Source organism: Empidonax traillii, unplaced genomic scaffold (assembly GCF_003031625.1).
Source record: "Empidonax traillii isolate 1590-97213 ecotype Southwest subspecies unplaced genomic scaffold, ASM303162v1 scaffold27:size3997909, whole genome shotgun sequence".
NCBI classification, from domain to species: Eukaryota; Metazoa; Chordata; class Aves; order Passeriformes; family Tyrannidae; genus Empidonax; species Empidonax traillii.
This window is the reverse complement of record NW_020955220.1, coordinates 463,580-486,583: the sequence shown is the minus strand read 5'-3', so window position 1 is coordinate 486,583 and position 23,004 is coordinate 463,580. Positions and strand designations below refer to the sequence as shown.

General features: G+C 62.3%; 3 protein-coding genes across 7 annotated transcripts; 1 reads left to right on the top strand and 2 right to left on the bottom strand.

Annotated features, from left to right (window-relative positions):
• Positions 1-3,405: 3,405 nt before the first annotated feature.
• On the bottom strand, positions 3,406-9,282 carry SFXN3 (sideroflexin 3). Of its 3 annotated transcripts, none has more exons than XM_027907874.1 (11): positions 9,152-9,282; positions 7,578-7,758; positions 7,189-7,359; positions 6,935-7,033; positions 6,591-6,666; positions 6,055-6,140; positions 5,587-5,714; positions 5,416-5,465; positions 5,218-5,267; positions 4,728-4,775; positions 3,406-4,424 (listed from the first exon to the last, which is right to left on the bottom strand). In XM_027907874.1, exons 2-11 carry the CDS (start codon positions 7,739-7,741, stop codon positions 4,328-4,330), a joined length of 969 nt encoding a protein of 322 aa, XP_027763675.1. In that variant the 5' UTR covers positions 7,742-7,758; positions 9,152-9,282; the 3' UTR covers positions 3,406-4,327. The 3 variants fall into 3 exon arrangements, with proteins under 3 accessions (XP_027763675.1, XP_027763684.1, XP_027763667.1); XM_027907883.1 differs by lacking the exon at positions 9,152-9,282 and adding an exon at positions 8,545-8,604; XM_027907866.1 differs by lacking the exon at positions 9,152-9,282 and adding an exon at positions 8,305-8,358.
• On the top strand, positions 8,443-17,751 carry PDZD7 (PDZ domain containing 7). Of its 3 annotated transcripts, XM_027907825.1 has the most exons (18): positions 8,443-8,473; positions 9,666-9,683; positions 10,326-10,733; positions 10,915-11,055; positions 11,464-11,638; positions 11,964-12,140; positions 12,361-12,508; positions 12,737-12,797; positions 13,299-13,724; positions 14,203-14,406; positions 14,594-14,635; positions 14,824-14,981; positions 15,159-15,250; positions 15,397-15,488; positions 15,589-15,660; positions 16,185-16,679; positions 16,967-17,067; positions 17,219-17,751. In XM_027907825.1, the coding sequence occupies exons 3-18, from the start codon at positions 10,541-10,543 to the stop codon at positions 17,366-17,368; spliced, it is 2,727 nt and encodes a 908-aa protein (XP_027763626.1). In that variant the 5' UTR covers positions 8,443-8,473; positions 9,666-9,683; positions 10,326-10,540; the 3' UTR covers positions 17,369-17,751. The 3 variants fall into 3 exon arrangements, with proteins under 3 accessions (XP_027763626.1, XP_027763635.1, XP_027763644.1); XM_027907834.1 differs by lacking the exons at positions 8,443-8,473; positions 14,594-14,635 and having other exon boundaries at positions 9,305-9,683; XM_027907843.1 differs by lacking the exons at positions 8,443-8,473; positions 9,666-9,683; positions 10,326-10,733 and having other exon boundaries at positions 10,919-11,055; positions 11,469-11,638.
• Positions 17,600-22,582, bottom strand: LZTS2 (leucine zipper tumor suppressor 2). Its single transcript, XM_027907853.1, has 5 exons — positions 22,441-22,582; positions 20,950-21,402; positions 20,082-20,597; positions 19,315-19,584; positions 17,600-19,224 (listed from the first exon to the last, which is right to left on the bottom strand). Exons 2-5 carry the CDS (start codon positions 21,361-21,363, stop codon positions 18,550-18,552), a joined length of 1,875 nt encoding a protein of 624 aa, XP_027763654.1. The 5' UTR covers positions 21,364-21,402; positions 22,441-22,582; the 3' UTR covers positions 17,600-18,549.
• Between the last annotated feature and the right edge of the window lie 422 nt (positions 22,583-23,004).

Sequence of the window (23,004 nt, the reverse complement as noted above, 5' to 3'; positions counted from 1 at the left end):
TGGAAAAAAAGCTCTAGGCCAAGTGACTCAATGCACGTCATGTCAGGCAGGGCTGGCGAGCAGCATCAGAGCTGGGCTGGTGGGGATGAGAATGTGTCCCATGTCACACCAGAAGCAAATGTCACAGGAGAGGCTGGGACAGAATGCTGCCAGCACACTGCCTGGGGCTGAGGGGGTCTCCTGATAATACACCAAATCTCTCTCATTTTACATCAAACACTGCTGCTCCTCTCTGTTTCCTGTCATCCTGTAGCAGCCTGACACAGCCGGGTTCTGGCCAGCCCACACCAAGGCTAAGCAGCTCTCAAGGTGTCCCAAGCCACATTCTGGGGCTCCACTGCAGGGACAAGGGATGGGCAGCAGGCAAGTCCCCCGTCTGCATGCCAGGCCAGACCCGCGCTGGGAAGCAGCCAGGCTCAGGTTTCTCTAGGCTTTTCGAGAGTGAATTCCTCTGACAAACCAATCCGTCAGCAAATTCTTGGGGAAGCAGTTGCAGCTGTGTGCTGGGGCCGGGGGCTCTCAGGCAACCCCGAGGCCCGATGGCCAAGTGGTAAGGGACATTCTGGTCCCCAGTCTGCCCGGCGTGCCCGGCCAGCTCTATCAGCTCTATTCCCCGAGAAATTCCGCCGCTTTCTTGGGGCTTTCCCACAAGCCCCATCCAAGCGCAGGTCAAATAACTCGGGGCCTGGAACCGAAGAGGCGGCGGGGGTTGCATTCCCAGAGGATGTCCCCCGTGCTGGCATGGTGCCACGTAAGAGCAGGTCCCACCGCCCCGTGACACGCCCGGCTCCCCCCGCACCCCGACCCCGCAGCACTCCCCGCAGTCCCTGCCTGTCCCCGCTCCTGCCCGCGGGGCTACCCCGGCACAGAGGTGCGGGCAAGAGGCTGCGGGGTCTCTGCTGCCACCTCCAGGGCACTGCTGGCCTCGTCCTCGTCCCCTTGCGGTGACACTGACCCTGTACCTAGGGGCTGCAGATCCTGGGACAACGCATGGACACCTCAGCTCCACCACTCTATCCCCCCGAACGCTAAAAGCCCCACCATGAACAGAGCCTGGAAGCCCCCACCGCAGTGTAGTGTCCTGAGGGGTTTAGGTCCCTCCTGGGATGTGGGGATCCTCTGTTCAGGCTGCCCTGTGTGCTCAGGACTCCATGGACTCCCCAGACAGGGTGCTCCAGAGGGTGCTGCCAGCTCAGTGGCACCGTGCCCGCTGTCCCCTTTGCCACCCTCCCTTTCCCCAGCCTCCAGCAGCGCCAGCAGGGCTGGGATGCAGACAGGGAAGGTGACTCCCCACCAGTGTCCCAGCACTCCCTGCCACCGGGGAGGGGGAGCCTGCCCACTCCCCCGTACAAGAGGCTGCCCATTTCCAGGCGTCATTAAAGAGCAATTAGCTGGAAATTAAGCTGAGAACAAGTATTGATTAGCTCATTAAGGCTGGGGGAGCCGGCTGAGGCGGTAGGAATTGCTGCCGCTCTCCCTCATTATGGGCAAGGTTAAAGCTTGTGGTCAGGCAGCTCATTAAAGATGCCAGGGACAAATCGATGTCCCTAGCCCAGCGCTGCCCAACACCCCTGGTGACATCCAGCTGCTGCCTTTCTGGGAATGGCCCTTGACCTCTGTGATGAGCCAGCTCAGGAAAGGACTGAGCATCCTTGCTCCCCTGCATCTGCTGCTGCATCCTGGCCTCCCCTGCAGAGGCAGCGCTGTTACCTTTGGGCTTGTCAGCCCCCCAAAACTCACTGACAGGTTCCTCCTGGCACAGTGAAGTGACTGAGTCTGTGGAAACTCACTGCAGTGCTGCCAGCTCCAGGAGAGGACAGACACCATGGCTGGTGTGCAGGGCAGCATGCCAGACCTGCAGCCCACCAAAGGTAAGTTTGTCATGTCTCAGCCTAGCAATGCCAGCTTGTGCAGGTGGGGGACAGACCAAAGGGATCTCAGAGATGGGGTAAAAGCAGTTGGGAATATGGGGACAGGTGAAAGACATGCAGTGGTTCTGTGTGGCCAAGTACTGCCATGCCACCCTGCCATGTATCCCATCCCCACAGTTCTGGGAGCTCTTGGGGTGAGCCAAGACCCAGCCACCCCAACCCCTTCCACATCTGGTCCCCTGTCCATCCCATTCCCATCTCTTCCTCTCATGGCCACAAGCAGCTCAGGGCCAGCTCCCAGCAAGTGCACACACGGAGGGTGTCCCCACGCACCCTGGTGGTATGTGTGGGAGGAGGCAGTGTCATCATTATTTTTGTTTTCTTTGCACTGCTCTGGAAATATATTGTATTCTCAGATAATCCCGTTCAATTAAACCACAATAAAACACATAATAAAAACGTAATTCATTTTTCCTGTGCACTCCATCTCCCTGTGTCTTGGCAAGCTATTAAAAATTTGTCTTCATTTTTCTGGCAAGAGCCTTGTACCTTTTCATCTTTAATTTATGAGAGCAGAATAGCTACTGACAAGCCCTTATTGCACGGCGAGGGGCTGCATTATTTATAAGCTGCCAATGGTTGGCTCAGGGGAGATATTTGCAATATTCTGGGGCTGGGAGAAGGAGGGGGACAGACCCCCGATGCGCCTGTCCCAGTCCACTCCCCCACCTTGTGTGGGTGCTTTGTGCAGATGTTCTCCTGACCGCTCCTCGAGGGGAGCACCCACAGCCTGGCCTCTCCCAGCTGCTGCCCACTGGAGAAGCTGTGGCACAGGGTGGCTCTGGGCTGCCTGGGTCTTATCCTGCCACTGCTGCATTTGCCCATCTTGGGCTTAGCAGCAGCTCTCACTCCTCCATCCTTCAGCATGGGGCACTGCAGAGCATGGTTGCCTCCATCCCTCCTCTCCCTGCGTGGACATCCATCGCTCCTTCTGACTGCCCAGGTGAGACAGAAAGCTGAAGGGGGACGCAGCTGCTGCCCGCAGCCTTGCCAGGGTCCTGTGACAGCAGCAACGTGCTCTCTAATGTGTTCTCTGATAGCCGTGTGTAGAAAGTGGGATAAAAATAGCTCCACAGGAGAGGCAAGCACAGGACCAGGGCCAGGATTGAATGAGAGCACCCTGTGAGCAGGCTGGAAGAGGGGGTGTGAGTGTGGGCAGAGCCAGGGTGACGCTCTGGCCTCTTCAAACCAGCAACATCCAGGGCAGCAGCTTAGCAAAGCTCTCTGCGCAGCGGCGAAGTCCAAAGCCGACTGTACTAAAAAAAGCCCTCCTGACAGCTGGATAAGCTTAAACACATGCCGGGCCAGCCAGAGCCACTGCAAAGGCAGTGGACTAGAAAACAGGGAGCAGAGCCCAGCCCTGAGGGGTACAGGGGCACCCAACAAGCCAACCTGCCCCTCCCTCCTGCTCCCACCCTCATCCCAGTGGCAGTTCCTTTCCACCATACACAAACTGGCAAACAACATGCTTCTCTTTGCTGTTGGTTTTGTATAAACAATCTGCCTTTATTGTTTTATATATATATATATAGGTACATTATATGTTTATCAAAAAAACCTAGAGGAAACCACAGTGCATTTAAAGCTATTTGAGAAGGTCCACCTGAAAGCAAGCACTCCAGGAGAGGGTAGAGTAACCCCTCGGGGGAAGCCCAGCCCTGAACAGAGATGGCATTAAAATGAGAATAAAAACGGAGACTCTGCTGGGATTAAAATGTGCTATTTGCTCTGGGGATGGAAGGAGCAGAAAGACAGATTAAATCCCCAGGGCAGCCTGGAGGAGAGCAGAAGGTGAGCTGGGAGCACACGCCTGGGCTGGGAGAGCCGCCCCCGCCCCAAGTTCAAGCCGTTATGTGCACTTGATCACTCACCCACAGCTATTTTGGGTATGGGGTTTTCCTCTCTGAAAGCTGCTCTGCCATCCCCAAGCACCAGCTGCTAAACCACTGGGGACCAGGGAGTGCCTACATAGGGGTTCTGTCCTCAATTGCCGTGATTGTCTGCAGCATCCTAAAGCTGAGGAGCACCATTTCCTTCCTTACCCCACAATTTTTTCCTCTACCACAGCCCACAAGGTCTCTGGTGCTGCTGCCCACGTTCCCCTGTGCACTGCACACAGCTACAGGCACACACAGGGTAAGCACAGGAGGAACACACCGGGGTGCCAGCCAGAAGGTCCCCAGAGCAGGGCTGAGCCAGGCATGAGGACAGGGTTTGGTGTGGTGCTGCATGGCTGCAGGCATCCTGGGAAGCAGGGCTGAGCACCTGGAACCTACGGAAACGCGACAGCCAAGGGAAAGCGGCGGCAACCCCAAAGGGATCCGAAGGGCGAAGCTCGGCATTGCGCTGGCCTGGCAGCTCCGTGGTACACATCTCGGCCGCCCTAGGACCTCCATTCAGAGCCCTTTGTTGAAGTAGACCGTCTCCAGCCATGGGTCTTTCTTCCGTATCTGATCTTGGACTTCAGGCTCCAAGCTGCTCACGGCCATGGAGCTGCCAAGGGGACACAGATACAGAGGATGGAGGGGATACTGGTAGCCTCAGCTTGGAAAACCACCTGCTGTACCTCTTGGGGATGCTGTTCCCATGGCCCAGCACAGACCCTTGGGTCTGCACTGCTGCACGTGCACAGAGACATATGTGTGCACATGTTCAACATGAGTGAACATGTGTTCACTCACAGAAGCAAAACAATCTCTTGAAAGTCAGAAAGTACAAGGAGCCCACACACCCCCTGCCTACACCCCAGCCCTGCCCCATGGGAGCCACATGTGCAGGCAAGGTGTTTGTTCGTACCTTTTCTGTGGGAAGAGCGCGCAGCACAGCGGGGTGGCAAACACCAAACTGGAAGAGAAAGACAATGAAAGGAGAAGCTGGGCTACATAAATCACCCACACCCACCCATGTCCTGATCCCATAGCAGCAGGAGGGCAGCCCAGAACTGTGCCGGTATTCAGCCAGCAAATGGATACAGAGATGCCCTCTCCAAGCTCTAGACCCTGCATTTGGCTCCTGAAGTGGGACAAGCCTGTCCCGCCAGTGTGGGAGAACAGCAATGCTGAGCCAGAGCCCATGGCAAGCTGGAGAGACATCAAGATAGAGCAAAACAGCTCCAAGTCCCAGGATCTCATATCCCATTCCATCTGCTGGGAAGCTACCAGCCTGACCGAGCTCTGGCATTCTCCTCACCCCACCTGCCAAGCAGAGCCCCCAGCAGCACTCTCCCCTATACCTGGGCTCAGTCTGTGCCCAGGGCAATGCCATCCAGCCATGGAGAGTGACTTACCAGAATCCCACCAGGCCGACCTGCAGGGGAGCGTTCAGGTACGGGTACCGCTGCAGGGAGAGGCTGTGTGTCAGTATGGCAAACAGGGCAGGAAAGTGCCTATTTTCTGATGGTGTGCCAGCTCCAAGGGCTGCCAGCAACGTGACAAGCTCAAGGGGTGCCCCTTTGCTCACCCGCCCATCCCAGGACCCCTAGTACCTTCAGGAAAGCTCTCTTCTCCAGCATGTTCATGATCACTGGCGGGATAGCTGAGGCAAGGGGGAAATAGATGAGCTCTCAGTTCTCACAGGCCCCCATCAGCAGCAGGACCCCGTTCCACAACTACCAGTGCTGTAGTCCCGCAGCACAGATAGAGGAGGGGACACTCACCCATGGCTGGGGCTGCCATGCCAATGCGGGACACCACCACCTGGAAAATGGCCTTCTGGGCTGCGGCTGTGGATTCTCCTAGGCGGTTCCCATTCTCATCTGTGACTGGGATTCCCAGCTTGAGCTCTCTGTAGGGAGAGAGGCAGTGAAAGGGCCCCAGGGCACAAGGGTGAGGGGATCAGGAGACAGGGCAGGGGCATGTCTCCAAGGGAAGCTGGCATCCTCCTGTACTCCCATTCACTGCCTGCATAATAAGCTGCGGGGGATCTCAGCTGGACCCACATTCACGCTTGGGAGTGGTCCTCAAGAGGGCTGTATGGGGATGCAACCAGGTGCTTGTACCCTCAAGCCAACCCCCCAGGCTAATGGATGACAGTAGGGCCAGCAAGGGAAGTTCCCGAGTTGCCTGCCAGTGCCTGGTAAACCCTGACAGGACCCCAAGCACCCCAACCCAGCCCAGGGGCTCACCTCTGCCTCATTAGTGGGATGTTGATGCAGTTGGCAGCTGCCACAGCCGCAAAAGGCACGTACCGGCCGATGATGGCTGGCAAGTGCTAGGGGAAAAAGAAGGCGCACGTAATGCAGAGGGTCTGGGGGCAGAGCTGGCTGTTCCCAGATCTGCAACCATCCACCACACCCTGTGGTGTCCCAGCCCCACTGAAGAAAAACATTCCCTCCTCCCCTGGAACTCTCAGCCAGTAAAAGCTGCACAGCCCACAAGGGTCTTGGGGGGTCCCACATTCCACCCCAGGCCTGGACAGATGCTGAGAGGTGAAAGAAGACTGGAGAGATACAGCTGGATCAAGGCTGGAGGGAGAGGCCATCTCCACGGCTATCACTCAGGAGAGCAGTTGTCTTGCGTGGGTGACCCCAGCAAAGCCCTTTTCTCCATTTTCTTCCCCACCCCAGATGATGGGGTGCATCTGTTGATCAGCTCAGAGCCCAGGGAGATCCCATGGGGAGGGTCCAGGTGCCCCACCCATGATGGCCAAGGGTCACCTTACCTTGGTGAGAGATTTGAGCCCCAGTGCCGTGACAACTGCCCCTGTGGTTGCACTCACATAGGCTGTCCCCAGCTGGCTGTAAAAGCAGGAAGACACACCCATAAGCCAGGATCCCCTCATCCCAGTTCCCCTTCCAAAGGGGACAGCATGCCCTTCAAGAGCACCAGAACATTTGAGTTCCTTTTCCAGCTCTACCATTAACTCTGACAACCCCACTGGTGTCCATCTCTGGCTGCACCAGCTCCCCATCATCCCATATCAGCTCCCTACTATTCAAGGAACTGTTCAAGGCACACACCTGGCATTTTGGGGTATCCCAAGAACCTGGTCAGAGGGATGCTTACCTGGGGGTGATGGGTGCATCCCCACTGCGGTTGGTGTAGTTGACAATAGCATTGAAGGACTGGTTGACCCACTGCCAGAACAGCACAGCCGGTGTGGTCCTGCCGGAGAGAGGAGGGTGCTGGTGGCATTGGGGGATGCCACCTGTGCTCCTACAGCACTAGTGCACCGTGGAGTATGGGACATGTGTCCCCTCCTCACCCCAGGGCCTGGGAGGGGAACCCTCCTGGCCCTGGGGTGAGGAAGGGACAGGTACCTGTAGAAGGTCAACATGCAACCAGTGATGGTCATGTTCATGGGGACCTGAGCAGACATGCGTCCCACAAGGAGCATCTTCTCACCCGTGTCAGGGTGGAAAGCTGAATCGTAGATGTACTTTGCCCGCCAAAGCTGATCTTCTGTCAGCCCTGGGGGTACCGTGCCCGCCCTGCCAGGTAAGGGTAGTACCTGTTGAAAGACTCTCTGCCAGCACACATACCCTACTTGGTCCCCCACAACCTTAGGGACCAGCCAGGCAGTTTGGGGAGCTTGCTTCGGCTGGGGGGACGATCAGTACAGCTTTCATTCCCGCCGCTGGGGAAGGCCCCAAGGCTGTATCCTGCCCAGGAGCAGTGCTGAGGGTACACCCACCCTCTCCCTGGGTACCTGTAGTCCTCCACCACCCGTCGGGCTTCCTCCAGCGTGGCCCCCGAGAGCAGCAGGTTTCGGGGGTCTGTCACCATGAAAAAGTGCTTGGCCCGGCCCTGAAAGGTGCTCTGGTCCCATCGGGGCTCCCGGATGTTGATAGTGGCAGGCAAGGATGGTGGCATCTTCTGGCAGGGTGGGGCTGAAAGGGTTATGTGGGATGTGGTGCCTGTGTATCCCCAAACAGCCCTGCTGGGGCAGCTCTGGAGCTCCCCCCAGCCTGGGGGGACAAAGGGGTGAACAGGGAGCCTCTCTGTAATGGAGCTCAGCAGGGACCTCCGAGGCCACCCAGCAGGTGGGTGATGTGATCCCACCACTCGTGGGCAGCTCGTGGGTGGTGTGACCCCACCACTGCACCCTGCGATCTGTCAGCAGGAACCCCCCGAACAGCCACCAGAAGTCATGGACACCCCCCACAACCAGGCAGAGCACCCCGGTCACAGGTGGGGGACGGGGACCCACCACTTCGGGGCTAGAGCTGCTGCCAGCAGCGGGAGAGCACAGAAGGGCCCGGAACGGAGGAATATCCCCGGGGAAGGTACCGCCACACCCCGCACGGCGCTATTTCCGCGGCCGTCCTTCCCCGCGAGAAGCGACGCTCAGCTCCCTCCCACCCCGCGCGTGAGAGCATCCCTCTCGCCACCCGTGACATCCCGCGCGTAAGGACCCGGGGCACCTCGGCACTCACGGCTCCCGGGACAGCGCCCGCCGTGCCCGCGCTGCCGCCACCGCCCTGCTCCCGCCCGGCGCGCGGTGACGTTCGGTCTCGTCACGGGGGGGCGGCCCCGCGGCGGGGCGGGGCGAGCGCGGGGGGCGGCGGGGGCCACGCGTGACCGGGGCCGGCGGCGGGGGGAGCGGTACGTGCCGAGCCGCACGCGGCGCCCACGCGCGGGAGCGCTCGCGCGTGGGCGTGCCCGTGGGCGCTCACGTGCATGCCCGCGGCCGCGCGCGCGTGTGCGCGCTCACGTCGGCGCCTCCGCGCTAGCTCGGGTGCTCGCGTGTTCGCACGTGGGTGTTCACGTGCGGTCTCCGCGCGTCCCCGTTTCAGCAGCCGCGCGCGCGCGCGTGTCCGCGGGCTCGCGCGGGTCCGCGGGCTCGCGCGGGTTTCGATGTCCGCGCCCCGCGCGTGCCCGTAGCGCCGCGCTCGCACCCGCCGCGTTGGCGTCCACGCGTGGCGCGGCGGCTGCGCGGGAGCACGCGGGGAGCCGCGCCTCCGCAGGAGTGGGTTCCGGCCCATTCGCTGCGCGGTGCGTGCGGGCACACGCGTGTGTGTGAGCGGGGCCGTTTCCACGCGCGTGCGGCGCTCCGCGGGGTCTGCGAGTGCGCGGCAGGACACGAACACGCATGCCGTGGAGGTGCGAGTGCATGGGGTGCGTGTGCCTGTGGGTGCGTGTCCCCACGCCGGCCGTGCCCCCCCAGCCCCTCACCCCGGCGTTGTCGGGGGGCGCTGCCCCGGGGCGGCCCCCCCTCGCCGGCCCTCGCCCCCGCCGCCCCCCCGCCGCCCTCCCTCCGCCCCCCCGGCCGCCGCGCATCACCTGAAACCGCCGCGGTGTCGGGTTCGTGCTGGAGGGGCCGGGCCCCTCCGGGAGGTCCGGGGGGTCACGGCCGACCGAGGGTGGAGGCGTTTCCCCCCGGGGAGGGGGACACGGGGGGACACCGGCTCACATCAGCGGAGTGAGCGGAGCGGGGGGACACTACACCCCTCCTCCCCTGGCCGTGCCTCAGTTTCCCCTGTGTGGCCCCGGGATGCTCCGCGCAAAGGGAGGAGGTCAGGGGGAACACCACATTCCTTGCCCCACGCGGCCTCGTGGGGGGACGCGCCCCCGGGGCACCCCCACGCCCTGCCCGTGGGGGGGGACACGCACGGGGCTGCCCCACCCCGCTAGCTGCAAGGCCAGCCCCGGCCGCTCTCGATTGACAGCTCCCGCACCCGATGGCCGCGCCGGTCCCGCAGGGAAAGCCAATCCCCGCGGGCGGGGGGGCCGGAGGCGGTGCTGCCCCCCGGCCTCTCCATCCCCCCCGCGCTGCTGCCAGGTGTCTCTTTCGCAGGTGGCACCATGGGGACAGGTGAGGAGGGCACAGGGCGGGTGGGAGGGAGCGACGGCGGATGGGGGGTCCCCTGCACCCCTTCGAGGAGGGGGGACCAGCGGCTGATGCTGGAGGGGGGCAGTGGGTGGGCGCCGTGGGGGGCTGGCAGCAACGGGGACACCAGCGTGTCCCCTGAGCCGGGGCCATCACTTATTTATTGAGGTCAGGCTAGGGCGAGTGGGGGATGAAGCGAGGGGGGGCACCGTGATGGCGTTTCACCCACGCCTGGAAAATCCCCGCGGGAACTGCCATGGGAAGCGGTGCACCCATCCCCTGCCCTACAGCATTGGGAATCCAGACGAGCCCTAGGGAGGGTAGGGAGCAGTTGGAGGGGTCAGGTCCCACTTTCTGTTATAAAGCTGATGTCCCCGTGTCCCCTCTACAGAGCCTTTCCGGATTTATACTGCCACGTAAAGCCCCTTTGCACCCCCCTATTCCAGATTTACACTGCTAGGTAGAGGCCCTTTGCACCCCAGCATCCTTGCTCCAGGGCAGGGCAGCCTGTGCCCACAACCCCATGGTGGTACCCAGGAGCCATGCAACAATTTGCCCCCCGAGGACACTATAGGACGGGAGGGGATTGGGCTGGAGAGGAGATCATGAAGCTCCTTCTCCTTCCAGGCTGTGCTGCTGGACCCAGGACCTGTCCTGCCAGCACCGAGCACCCACGCCAGCTGTCCCCAGCATCACGCTGTTAAAAGAGAGTGGTGCCCAAGCCTGGGCATGTGCTGCTGGACTATGCCATGTCCCCTGCTGGCTGATGGGCAGCCCTGGCCCCGTGAGGACACAGCCAGCCCTGAGCCAGACGCCGGGACACCGGAGTGCCCAGCACCACCATGGCCCAGGACTGGGAGGCGATGCTGTCGGGGATGACGGCGGGCAGCCGGTCACGGAGCTCCAGCAGCGAGGCCAGCCTGGCTCCCCGTTTTCTCCTCAGCAAGCAGAGCCGCCTGCTCAATGGGACCACCCAGAGTACCCGCGCCACGTCCCCCATGGGCCGTGTCATCCTCATCAATGCCCCCATCGAAGGTGCGTGGCGTCCCAGCCCTCTGCCCACCCCTATGGCCAGGACGGCCCGGGCAACAGGATTCCGTGGGTCTGGGGGCAGGGAGGGCTGTCCAGGGACTGGGGATATCCCCAGTAAGAGAGACACTCCCTGCCGGTGCTGACACTGAGCCTGGGTGACTCATCCACGCCCCTGTCCCCACAGCCAGCAGCAACGAGAGTGACATCATCAATGCCATTACGGTGGAGAAGAGCGCGGATGGCAAACTGGGCTTCAGTGTCCGTGGTGGTTCCGAGCATGGGCTGGGCATCTTTGTCAGCAAAGTGGAGGAAGGCAGCGCTGCTGGTAAGAAGGACGGGGTTAGAGACAACAGTGGGGATAGGTATATGCCAGCAAGACCCTCTCGAGAAGCTCCCGGTGACGTGGTGCCACAGCGACAATGCCACCCTTCATGGTGGAAAGCTGCCATCTGCTTCCCGCTGCCTTTTGGCCATGGGGTTTTCAGGCTGCCCACAGAAAAGAGCAGGAAACAGCAGTAGGCAGCTGTGTGCCAATTGCTCTGAGCTCCATCCCCAAGACACAGCAAGGTGGCAAGCCACCCATGTCTGCCATTGCCTCAGTGTGATTGTCAGGCGTCCCCACCTCTGTTCCCATGGGGTTCAAATGAGGTCAAGGACACATTTAGGGAGGGGTTGTCAAACAAGGACATCAGTGCCAGGTCAGATGCCCACCTGAGCTGTGTGCCCCTCGCAGAGCAGGCTGGGCTGTGTGTTGGTGACAAGATCACAGAGGTAAACAGCGTGAGCCTGGAGAACATCACCATGAGCAGTGCTGTCAAGGTCCTCACCGGCAACAACCGCCTCCGCATGGTGGTCCGGCGGATGGGCCGTGTGCCAGGAATCAAGTTCTCCAAGGAGAAGACAGCGTGGTGAGCGGGGCCAGCACCCCAAAACCCAACCTCCTGGAGGGCGTGGCAGGGAGGCCTGGTGGGGGATGCTGGGTGACAGAAGGATCCAGAGCTGGGGGAACCCCAGGGTGGGGGGCATCAGAACTCTCTAGCAAAGGTGGGGAGAGACCAGAGTGGGGTGCAGGATGGGATAGGAAGGTCTGGAGCAGGTAGGGTGGGTGCAGGCCCCATCATAAACATCCCCCATCCCCATCACTCTCTTCCACTGGGTAACACCAACGGCCTCATCCTGCTAGAAGATGAGAGCCAGATCCCCAAGCCCCCCTACACTGTGCCCATGCTCCAGGGTGGATGTGGTGAACAGACGCCTGGTGGTGGAGAAAAGCGGCTCGACACCATCAGAGAGCGGCTCTGAGGATGGTCTGCGGCGCATCGTCCACCTCTATACCACCTCTGACGACTACTGCCTGGGCTTCAACATCCGTGGTGGCAGGGAGTTTGGCCTCGGCATATATGTCTCCAAGTACGGCTGACCCAGGGGGCATGAGGGGGATGCAGCACCCCAATCCCTGCTGTACCCACACTGGGGCTCAGCACCCCCTCCCTGGCTGAGCTCCCTACCCTCAGAAGACTGTGGGCACCACCACCAAGGTGCTGGGGCATAGGGCCACCCACATGGAGGTGTGGGGCAGGAGCAGGACTCCAACAAGGGTTGATCCCATCCTGTGCCCTCTGTGTCCTAGGGTGGACCCTGGGGGGCTGGCGGACCAGAACGGCATTCGGGTGGGAGACCAAGTCCTTGCAGCCAACGGAGTCAAGTTTGAAGACATAAGCCATAGCAAGGCAGTGGAGGTGCTCAAGGGGCAAACCCACATCATGCTCACCATCAAGGTACCTGCACCCAGCCCCATGGGACCCTCGGGTTGGCATGGGTTGGTGTGCACCTCTACTGGCGCTGCCCCAGCTCGGCCCGGCGCCCGTGGGGCTGGTGCAGCTGCCGGCTGGTTGGGTTTCAGGCAGGTGGGAAGGGGGGATGCATTATTCATGGCTGGCACCAGATCGGGTTCGCCGGGACAGCCGGCATTCACTGACCCCCTTGTCCTCTTCCCCTGTGCTTAGGAGACAGGCCGGTTCCCTGCCTACAAGGAGTTGGTGGCCGAGTACTGCTGGCTCAGTCGCTGTAAGGGCAGTGCCTTGCGGGTACTGGCAGGGATGTGGGGCTGGGGCACAGGGCTGGGGTTGGGACCCCCATGCAAGTGGCGTCTTGCCACTGTGAGGAGGGAGAACATCCACATGCCATGGGATCCCATGGCCTTGGAGAGGGCATAAGGTTCCCTGTGCCATCATTAGCATCCCCACATGCCTGATGGGCTTGCAGGGTGCCACCTATCCCACATCCTTGGAGGACACATGAAGAACCCTCTGCCATAGCCAGCAGCCCTGTGATCCCACAGGGTCCTATATGTCCCCATACTTGAGGGGCCAGCAGCCCACTGGTCCCTATTACTCTGTGGAACTCCACATGTCCCTCGTCGGGAACCCAGAGCTTCCCATGTGCCTGCCAGCAGCCCTGCAATCCCCATGGCCCTATGAGTCCCCACATGTCCCCTGTTTCGGGGGGGATGTGGAACCCTTGGTGGTCCACAGTGTGTCACACTGTGTCCGTGTTGTACCTTTGCAGTGACCAATGGGCAGCTGCAGCAGTTGTCTCAAACCTCAGAAACCAGCTCCTCCATCTCCTCCTACTCCTCGGGGCCAGCACCAGCGACGGTAAACGGGCTGGGGATGGCTTCCCCAGGACCCCCAGCCCGCACCGTGGATGTGGCCATCTCCACGGAGGATGGGCCACGGCGGAGCTGGGTGCGGGAACGCGCCGAGCGGGCCATGCAGACTGAGCCAGCCGCTGAGGGGCTGCCGGAGACGCGGCGCACCGTGCGGCCCCCTGAGCTGCTGCGGGACACGGCCATCCGGGGCCAGGGCACCCGTGAGACCCCCAGCACTCACCCACGCCGGACCTTCACCCACTCACCCAAGACGGCGCTGCTCCTGGCACTGAGCCGGCCACGGCAGCCCATTACACGCTCCCAGAGTGACCTCACCGTCGCCGGTAAGCACTGGGGCATAGCCCCACACAATGAGACTCATCCCTGCCTGGTGTCCCCCTCCAACCCTTCACCCCCAGCCCTGGGAGTCTCACAGCTCAACCCCTGCCCCATTTGGAGTAAGTTTCCTGCTCAAGCATCCTGTAGTCCCTGACCCACATGGATATCTGGACCCCTCTCCTGGGCTTCCTACAGTCAAACTCTCTAGTCCCTACCCTAGCATCCTATAGCCCATATGGACCCCTGACTACTAACCCTGGGTATCCTATAGACCCACATAGCTGCAACCCTGTCCCTGGGGCTTGCCGTGCACCCCAAAGCCCAGCCCTGTGTCCCCTGGAGACCCACCGCAGCCCACAGCAGGACTCTCCCAGTCAGTGTCTCCCAGTAGCCCCTCCAATCCCCCAAAATTCCCTGCCTCCAAACAAGGTTTGAGGTGGCATCCCCTGGCCTCTCCAGCGACCCCCCTCTTTCTGTCCACAGAGGAGAAGCGGAAAAAGGAGAAGCCAGACGGACATGGGGCACGGGGGACTCCCCCAGGGCTGCACCGGTCCAAGACCCTTGTCAACCTCTTTTTCAAGGGGGGCCGTGCCACCAGCCAGAGCTGGGCCCCCCCGAGCCAGGAGGCCCCTGCCTCTGACCACCGGGCACGTGCTAAGTCCCCAGGGTGCTCCGACGGGGACAGAGGTACTGGACTGGGTGGCAGGGCAGAGAGGGACTTTACCTGGGACTGCTCCCCCCTTCTATGGGCCTGTAGTGGCATCCCTGGCATGGAGGGGGCATAGGGAGGGGTTCCCAAGGCAGGCAGTTTTGACAATGGGCAGTGATGCTGCCGACTCCCCTGGGTGCTCACCCTTCTCCATCTCCCTTGCAGTAGGTGCTGTGCAGAAGTTTGTCATCCGGAGCCTGAAGCGGGGTAACAGGGATGCCCGTGTGCCATGGGGGGTGGGGGTCAGGCTCTGCATGTGCCTGGCCCTGTGCTGTGTGTGTCTGTTCTACTCTGGTGTGGAGCAAGCTATTGGGTTGGGGGGTATGGGGAGCTTTCTGGGCTGCCTGGGGCAGTCCTTGCCTCACTGGCCACCCCTCCTTGATGTGCTTCCCCAGAGAAAAGCCGGCGTGCCAGCATCCTGGGCCCCACGGGCATCACCACCCTGCAGCCCAATGGCAGTGATCCGGAGGCCCGGCTCCCGCACATCCAGGAAACCGCCAAACGCCTCCTCAGCCCTGACGAGGTGACGGCCGTGCTCCGCCACTGCTCTCGGGTATGCACCAAAGGCAGAGCACAGGCAGGGAAGTGCTGCCACCCTGGGCTCATCCCTGGGAAGTTCCTGCATCCCAGGGGCATGGGGAGCACTATGTGCCCACATTAAGCTCTGAGAGGTAAACTGAGGCACAGGGAGCAGGCCTTCCATCCACTGACACCCCTCCTGTGCCTGCAGTACCTGCACGAGGGCAGTGTGGAGGATTTGGTGCGGCCACTGCTGGCCATCCTGGACCGGCCTGAGAAGGTCCTGCTGCTGCGGGATGTGAGGTGAGTGCTGCTGGGGAGTATCTCAGTGTACCCCAATACTGCCCAACCTGATGTGATCAACACGGACTCTCAGACACACTCCTCAGCCCTGATCATGCTCCATCCCAGAGGCTGCCACAACCTGTCTTCCCTCTTCGCCTTGGCAGGAGTGTGGTCGCTCCCACGGACCTGGGCCGGTTTGACAGCATGGTGATGCCCCTGGAGTTGGAAGCCTTCGATGCCCTAAAGAGCCGCTCAGGTGGAGCCCAACCCCCCAGGGGTCTTGACTGGGGGAAGGTTGTGGGCAGGGGTGAGTGGGCAGGGCTTGGGGTGTGACTGGGAGCTCTTTCTGACTGCAGTGCGCTCACCTGCCCTCCGGCCAGCCCACCATGATGTCCCCCCCAAGAGACACCTCATCACACCAGTGCCTGGTGAGTGCCACCTATGGATAGCCAGGACACCAGGCTGCCTGTAGAGCCCCCACTGGATGCGGGATGGAAGGGATATAGGGGCAGTTTCAGGAAGGAGAAAGGGAGCTGGGATACCTGGGTGCAGGAGGTCCCAGGGAAGAGGGCAACTGGTGTCCCTGGGTGTTGGGAAGACCTGGAGCAGCAGAATCTGTAGATCCTAGGTGCCAGGGGGTCTTGGGGAGGAGGATCTGAAGTACCTGGAGAGAGCTGGGGAGAGCCTGGAGTCTGGGGGTCCCAGGACCTCAGATGTCCTAGGGAGGGAATCTGGCGTGTCTGACTGTCTGGGGAAGATTTGGGGTACCCAGTGGGTGCCTGTGTGGCAGGGGTCACAGGGAGCAGGGCTGTGTGGTTTCAGGGAGTCCCCTGTGTGGCAGGGCTCATGGGGAGTGGGGCTGCAGGGGTCAAGGGGGATCCCTAGGTGACAGGGGTCCCAGGGAGCAAGGCTGTGGGGTCCTGGGGAGATACCTGAGTCCCTCTCATTTCAGACTATCGGGGCGGATTCCTGCTGAAGCCGGCAGGAACCCCAGAGCTAGAGGAAGATGGGGAGCAGCAGGCAAGCCCAGCCCGTCCAAGAGCATCCCCCAGCCCCCGCCGGCTTCATCCCCACACCTACACCCCACTCCCCGACGTGCCAGTGGATGCCTATGCCTGCACCAGCCGCCCCCTGCCCACCCTTGGCCCCCAGCCCCCCAACTGGCTACTGGCCGAGCCCCCCCCAGGCAAGAGGCATGGGCGCTCACGCAGCCCCCGGGCCACCTGGCGCAAGGAGAGCCCCGGGACAGCACCTGACAGAGGGGCCGAGGTGCTGGGGAAGCCCCGGCGGGCACGGGCTCCTCTTTCCCCTCTCTTTGGGGGGACAGGGGGTGAGGCAGAGGCTGGAGCAGCCATCAATGGCCCCGAAGATGCCAGCAGGGAGGAAGAGGAGGAGGAGGAGTATCGTCTGCTCACTGTCACTCTCTCCAAGCTGAAGCACTCACTGGGTGGGTGGTACACCACGGGACCCCAGGGGTGGGACAAGGACCCTTTTCCTGGCACCAGCATCACTGGTATGGGTGGCACCGCCTTGACAAAGGTCAAAACCCAAAGCACTCTTCCAAAACGAGAATGGGGGGAAATGCTGCCCCTGCCCCAGCCCCTCATCCATGTAGGACCTACCAAAACAGGGTAGGATGGAGGTGCAGCTGCCCAGGGGAAGGCAGTGCCATGGCTGTGAGCGGATGGGGGTCCCAGCCTACCCAGGTGCGAGGGTCTCGCGTTTCCCTCGCAGGGATCAGCATCTCTGGTGGCATCGAGTCAAGGGCACAACCAGTGGTGAAGATTGAGAAGATCTTCCCTGGTGGAGCCGCCTTCCTCAGTGGCATCCTCAAGGTACGGGGAACCTTGGGGGACCCAGCGCATGCCATGGGGTGGAAAGACATCCCGACACCCCCATCCCTTGGTACTGCTGGGTTGCTGGCAGTCTCCAGGCACCCCAAAAGGAGCTGCACTTCACCCTGCTGTCTTCCCTTGCGGGAGCCAGGCTGGACAGGAGCTGGTGTCGGTGGACGGGGAGAGCCTGCAGAACGTCACGCACCAGAAGGCTGTGGACATCATCCGCCAGGCCTACCGCAACAAGGCCAAGGAGCCCATGGAGCTTGTGGTGCGGGTGCCTGGAGCATCCTCAGAGTGATGCTGCACCTTGCCTTCAAGGAGCCATCCCATGTTCCAGAGAAGCCAGATGGCTTATTTCTACACTGAGCTGTGGCTGGTCTCAGCATAGCCAGAGGGTAGGAGAGCCAGACCCGCCTCACAGGCACAGGGCAGCTGCCCACTGTAGGACTCAAGGGAGAGCACCAGTGGCAACACAGAAGATGGACAGGTGGCCCCTGACCCTTCTCTGGACACACAGACACAGTCCTGAAAAAAAACACAGCCAGGGGCTTGTTTTTTAATCGCCGTTTCTGGGTGGTACATGGGCGAGCCGGGCTCTGGGAACGAGACACGACTGGAATAAAGTACAAAAATCACCCCCCCTGGAGCCAGGGGTGACCAAGCCACAGCTGGGCACAGACAGACTTTTCCTTTGGTTTGACGCCTGCTGGGCACCCAGATGGGCACCTCCCCTCTGCCCACCCCGGGGTTGTCCCCAGAGTGTCCCCATCTGGCACACGCAGCACCGCACCCCTCTCCCCTGGCAGGCTGGGCATCACAGGGGCATGGGTGTTTTGGGGGGGGCAGGAAACAGAGGGATTCTGGGGGCAAGGGCATGGGAAAGGCACTGAGGGCAAACTGCCCCGTGGCAGAGGTGAAGGGGCACAGACTGGTGGAGTGTGAGCTAGGAGAGGGTGATATGTTTTGGTAGGTCCTATAAAAATAGAGTTATTTAAAATGGCACAGAAACAAATTCCCTGACAAACACACAGAGGGGCATGAAGGAGGCTGGCATGGGCAGGGACAGGGCACATGCCAAGTGACTGGGTGACAGTGCCAGCAGGGACGAGAGGGAGGGGACAAGCTAGCCCTCCCCCTATCCAAGGTGACCCTGGCTGAAGCCAGCGCCACTAATCCCCAGGCGCTAAGAGGATCAGCAGGAACCAGTTCCGGGCGGCCCCAAGGCCGGGACTCGGCACCCACCTGACCTCACATCTCATGGGCACCCCTCACTGTGGTGAGAACGGATGCACCCTCACCCCCAAAACCTCCATACTGGGGAGGGGACAGCACCTGCAGTCCCCTCCGCCTCTTTACAGTGCCAGCAGTCTAGAGAGCTGAGGGGAGAGCAGGGGCCCTCCACAGCCCAATAGCTCCCAAAATTGCAAGGGCTGGAGGCTCCTCCAGCTCTCCAAACATGGGGTGAAGGCAGGCAGCATCTCAGATCTCGGTGGCTGTGATCTCCTCAAAGGGCAGGTCAGGGGGATCGCAGGGTTCGGGCAGGGGGTCCTCTCCCTGAAGCCGGAGATGCTGGAGCCGCTGCTCTAGCCGCCGATTGCGCCGGTACATCTGGATGTAGTTGTATTGCAGCTGCTTTTGGTAACGGATGACCCGCTCCTTCTCGCCCTGCCACGTGCCACGTTCCTGCTCGAAGGCATCCCGCTGCTCCTGCCCACGCCGCCGCTCCAGGGCCACCTCCGCACGCAGCCGTTCCAGCTGCCGCCGCAGCCCCGCACTGCCCCGAGGCTCCTCGCTAGGTGGGGGGCATCCCTCGCCAGGTGGGGGGCACCCTTCGCCAGGTGGGGGGCATCGCCCACGGGTGGCTTCCCGCAGCCCCACCACCTCCTGCTCCAGCCGGCCGGCTTTGGCACGGAAGAGGTCGGCCTCGCTCTTGCGGCGCTGCAGTTCGTTGGCGCAGACCTCCAGCTCCAGCGCCTTGAGGCGGGCGGCCTCCTGCAGCCCCTGTGCCCGCCGCTCGCCTGCCTGCAGCTGCGCCCGCGCCTCCCGCAGCTGAGCCCGCAGCCCCAGCAGCTCTGCACCCCGCTGTGCCAGCTCTGCCTGCGCCTCCTTCAGCTGCTGCTTCAGCAGAGAAATCTCCCCCGACTTCTGGCACACCTGTGGGGACAATGGGGCTCAGAAGCTGGCCAGGAACCCCTGACCGCAACCTGCACCCCCTGACATGCCCGGTGCTGCCGGATGACTCACCTCCCACTTGGTCTCCTCCAGCCGGGGTGCCAGCTCGGTGCGCTCCCGCTGGAAGGAGGCACAGCGCCGCTCCAGCAGCTCCCGCTCCTGCAGAAGCTGGGCCAAGTCCTCCTGCAGCTGCTTCTTCTCCTGCTGCAGCTGCAGCACCTGGAGCTGCAGGACCTGTTGTCCCCGCTGCGCAGCATGGGCCGCCTGCCGTGCCTGGGCCACACAGCGCTGCCGCAGCCCTTCTAGCTCCTGCTCACACCGACGCTGCTTCTCCTCGTACACCTGGACCGGAGGATGCACAGGTGCTGGAGGGGCAGCACAGCATGCCCCCACTTCTGTTGTCCTCTACAAGATCGGCATCACAGAGAGGGGCAGTGCACCTCTCCCAGATGGAGGAAGGGTCCAGGAAGTGTGATGTGGGGGTACACACCTCCTTATGGCCCTCTATCCCTGTGCATTATGGGCCCCCCATGTCAGCACCCCCAGATCCTACAGGGCTCCCTCAGCCCCATCACCAGCAGGGAGAAGCCACAGGTCCTGGGCTCATTCAGAAAAGGGCACCCCAAGATAAAGCACCCCAGTCTGTACAAGTGGCCCCATGGGCCACACAAGACTCTCCCAGGGACTATATAGGACCATCCAGCTGGTGGGAAAAACCCACATACTCAGACCCACAGGAGAAAGCACACCCTACAAGAGACTGTATAGAGTCCCTGCTCCCAGCCAAGGTGCTCCAGGGAGGGAAACAGGAACAGGACAGGGGGACATCAGGGACATACCTGGCAGATGGCCACCTCGTTCTCGTCCAGGCTGTCACGCAGGAGCCGCAGCTCGGCCTCCCTCTCACGCAGCTTTTCCTCCAGCTCCCGCACCAGCATGGCCTCCTCGCCAGGCAGGGGTGAGCGCCCACAGGAGCCACTCTCTGAGGAGGGCCGGCCTCGGCCACTCAGCGAGCCCGTGCTCTTGCTGGAGGACGAGCGCCCACTATCCGAGTTGGAGGGGCGGCAGCCCACCGGGGGATCGAGGGGGCCATGGGGGGTGGTCGTCAGAGCACCCACCTCTGGGTGCTGGCTGCAGCCCGTACTGTAGGTGGGCAGGCTGGAGAGGGAGTTGCGCCCAGAGTCTGAGAGGGTGCTGGCACGGCAGCTCAGAGAGCCAGGCTTCTCGACACCCAGCAAGTGGGTGAGGCTCACCTGGCTCTCCGAGAGCCCCAGGCGCGTGCCTGGCTGGGCACTCCGAAGCTTGGATACCACCGGCTTGAAGGCCATGGGGCGAATCAGGGTTTTCTCCACATTCTGTCAGGAAAACAGGGGAGAGTGAGGGGTTGAGGAGGGCCCACCACCCTCAAGAAGGGCTGTCTTGGACTGTGAGAGTGGGTGCCCCCAGCCCTGATGCCTTTACACCCCAAAGAAGAAAAGGGCCGGTCACCATTCACTCCATCCCCTTTGCATGGGATGCCCAAGTGGGCTCCCCAAACCCCCTGGCACGAAGGAGAGGACATTAAGGGCATGGGGACTGCCACTTCCCAAAGGACACCATAAGTGTGGCCACGTGACCCCGGTTCATACATCTGAGCCAACAGTCCCAGCGTGGCATGGGCAGTAAAGACCCCAGCACCCACCCACCCTGCTGCTGCCCCCCCCCCACCTCTTCCAGCTTGCCAGACACGGGGACAAGCTTGGGGGGCGGCCCTCGAAGGTGATCATTTGGTGCTTGGTCATCATGGAGCTCATCTGAGTCACTGCAGGGGCTGACAGGAGAGGAGGCATCAAGCCAGTCACCACAGAAGCCACCATTGGCATAGGAGTGAGTGATGATGGGCACAGACACACGGTGCTCCTCAGGAGTGGCCCGGAGCAGCCCCTCCTGCTTGCAGAAGGTGGTGGAGGGGTCCCCATCACAGGGCTGGCTGGCGTGGTCATGGTGGGGCCGGACGGGTAGGAGGCTTCCCACACTGCCCATGGCGGCGGGGGGCGAGCAGGTAGCGGCAGCGGTGCGGAGCTGTGTGGCTCCCTCAGCAGCGGCCTCAAGGGGCACTGGCAGCGTCTGCACGATGGCCATGGTGGGGGGGCCCCCAGTGGGCAGGGGCACACGGGCAGCCTGCAAGCAAGGGAGACAGGGTATTAGAGCCGTGGGCACCACCGGCTGTGCCCCACCGGCTGCCACCATCCCCAGATGGGCACAAGGGCATTCCCCACCATCCCCTAACCTGTGGGCTGGCCCAAGGGGAAACAGTCAGAAGGAGATGCCAAATGAAACAGAACAAAGTCGGGATTAGTTGGAGGGGCAGCACCAGCACCCCCCAAGTTGTGCTTAGCACCCCAGTGGAGCAGCACGGGGCTGCCAGAGGCCGTGGGGTGCTGGTAGCAGTGTAGGGCAGCAGCGATGCAGTCCTGCCTCCCGCCATGCCCTGGCATGACCCTGCCACGGGAAGCGTGCCAGGACTGGAGGCGAATCCCGAGAGGCCTGCAGAGAGCCGGTTCATGGGCAGCCTGCCCGCCTGCCTGCCCCATGGCACCCACCAGTGCAGCTTCACAGGCAGTGAGGGACAGACCCACATTCCAGTGTCAGCCATCTCCTCTGCCCCACAACCCCCACCTCTCTGCAGTGACCCCACAGAGGGTGCACCCTGACCCCCAACTATCCACAGTGAGGCACAGGGTCCCCTGGAGACGGCCACCAAGGGGGAAGTTGCCTGGTGGGCACCAGGCTCTTTCCCAGCCCTAACACATGGGGGCTTGCTCCTGCCCCCTCCAGCTAGGGGGCTCTGCCAGTGCTTCGCTGTGACCCCCACCCCCCCTGCTCCAACCCATGCCATACGCCCGCGTGACGGGAGCTGACAGGCCAGATCCATCGCCCGCTGCCTGATCACATCTCGCACAGGGCTGCGGCTGGCACAGGGCACGGGCGGGGGGGGCCGCTGCCCGCACGGTCTCGCCCGCCGAGCTGTCACCTGAAATCAATCTGCCTGCCAGCGCCCGGGGAGGGGCGAGCAGCGGAGAGATGCCGGCGAGCCAGCCCCCCCGCCACTGTCACCCCCACCGGCACGTGCCATCCCCAGGCACCGTGACCTCACACCGTGCTCCTGATACCCTTGGGTGGGAAGGTGGGGTGACCCCCACCACTGGCTCTGCTCACCTCCCCAGCCGCTGCCCATCCGTCCGGTCCACTCAGGCCTCCACACCGTAAACACGGCTCCGCCGGCCCCTGAAGCAGGAAGGAGGAAGAGGAGGGGGTCAGGGCACCGAACGGCAGCAGGGGTTCCTGTGTCTCCGCTGCCCCCCCGTCCAAGCCCCCCAGCCGGCGGGGCCAGGGCAGGTGGTGCCAGCATGGCACTGAGGGTGGCAGGGAAGCCCCAGCGGCGGGTGCGCTGTTCCTGGCACCCAGGGTGGGCTGCGGTTACCCTGGGAGGGGGGTGGGGACAACAGCCCGCCATGGGGACCTGCTGCTGCCGGAAGAGCAGGAATAAGGGATCAGGACCCCCAGAGGGACATCTCATGGCCCGCCAGCGGCAGCCAGCCAAGGCGCAGCACCCCAACTCAGCGAAACTCCCCTGGGACGTACGGGTCGGGGGGACAGATGCCCCCGGGGACAGTGGGTCCCCACATTGCCCGGAGGGGGTACTGCCTCTGACGGGGCCCTGCTAAGCAGGTGATGGGAACAGACTCCATCTTCTCCCTCCCACCAGCCCCCCGGTACGCC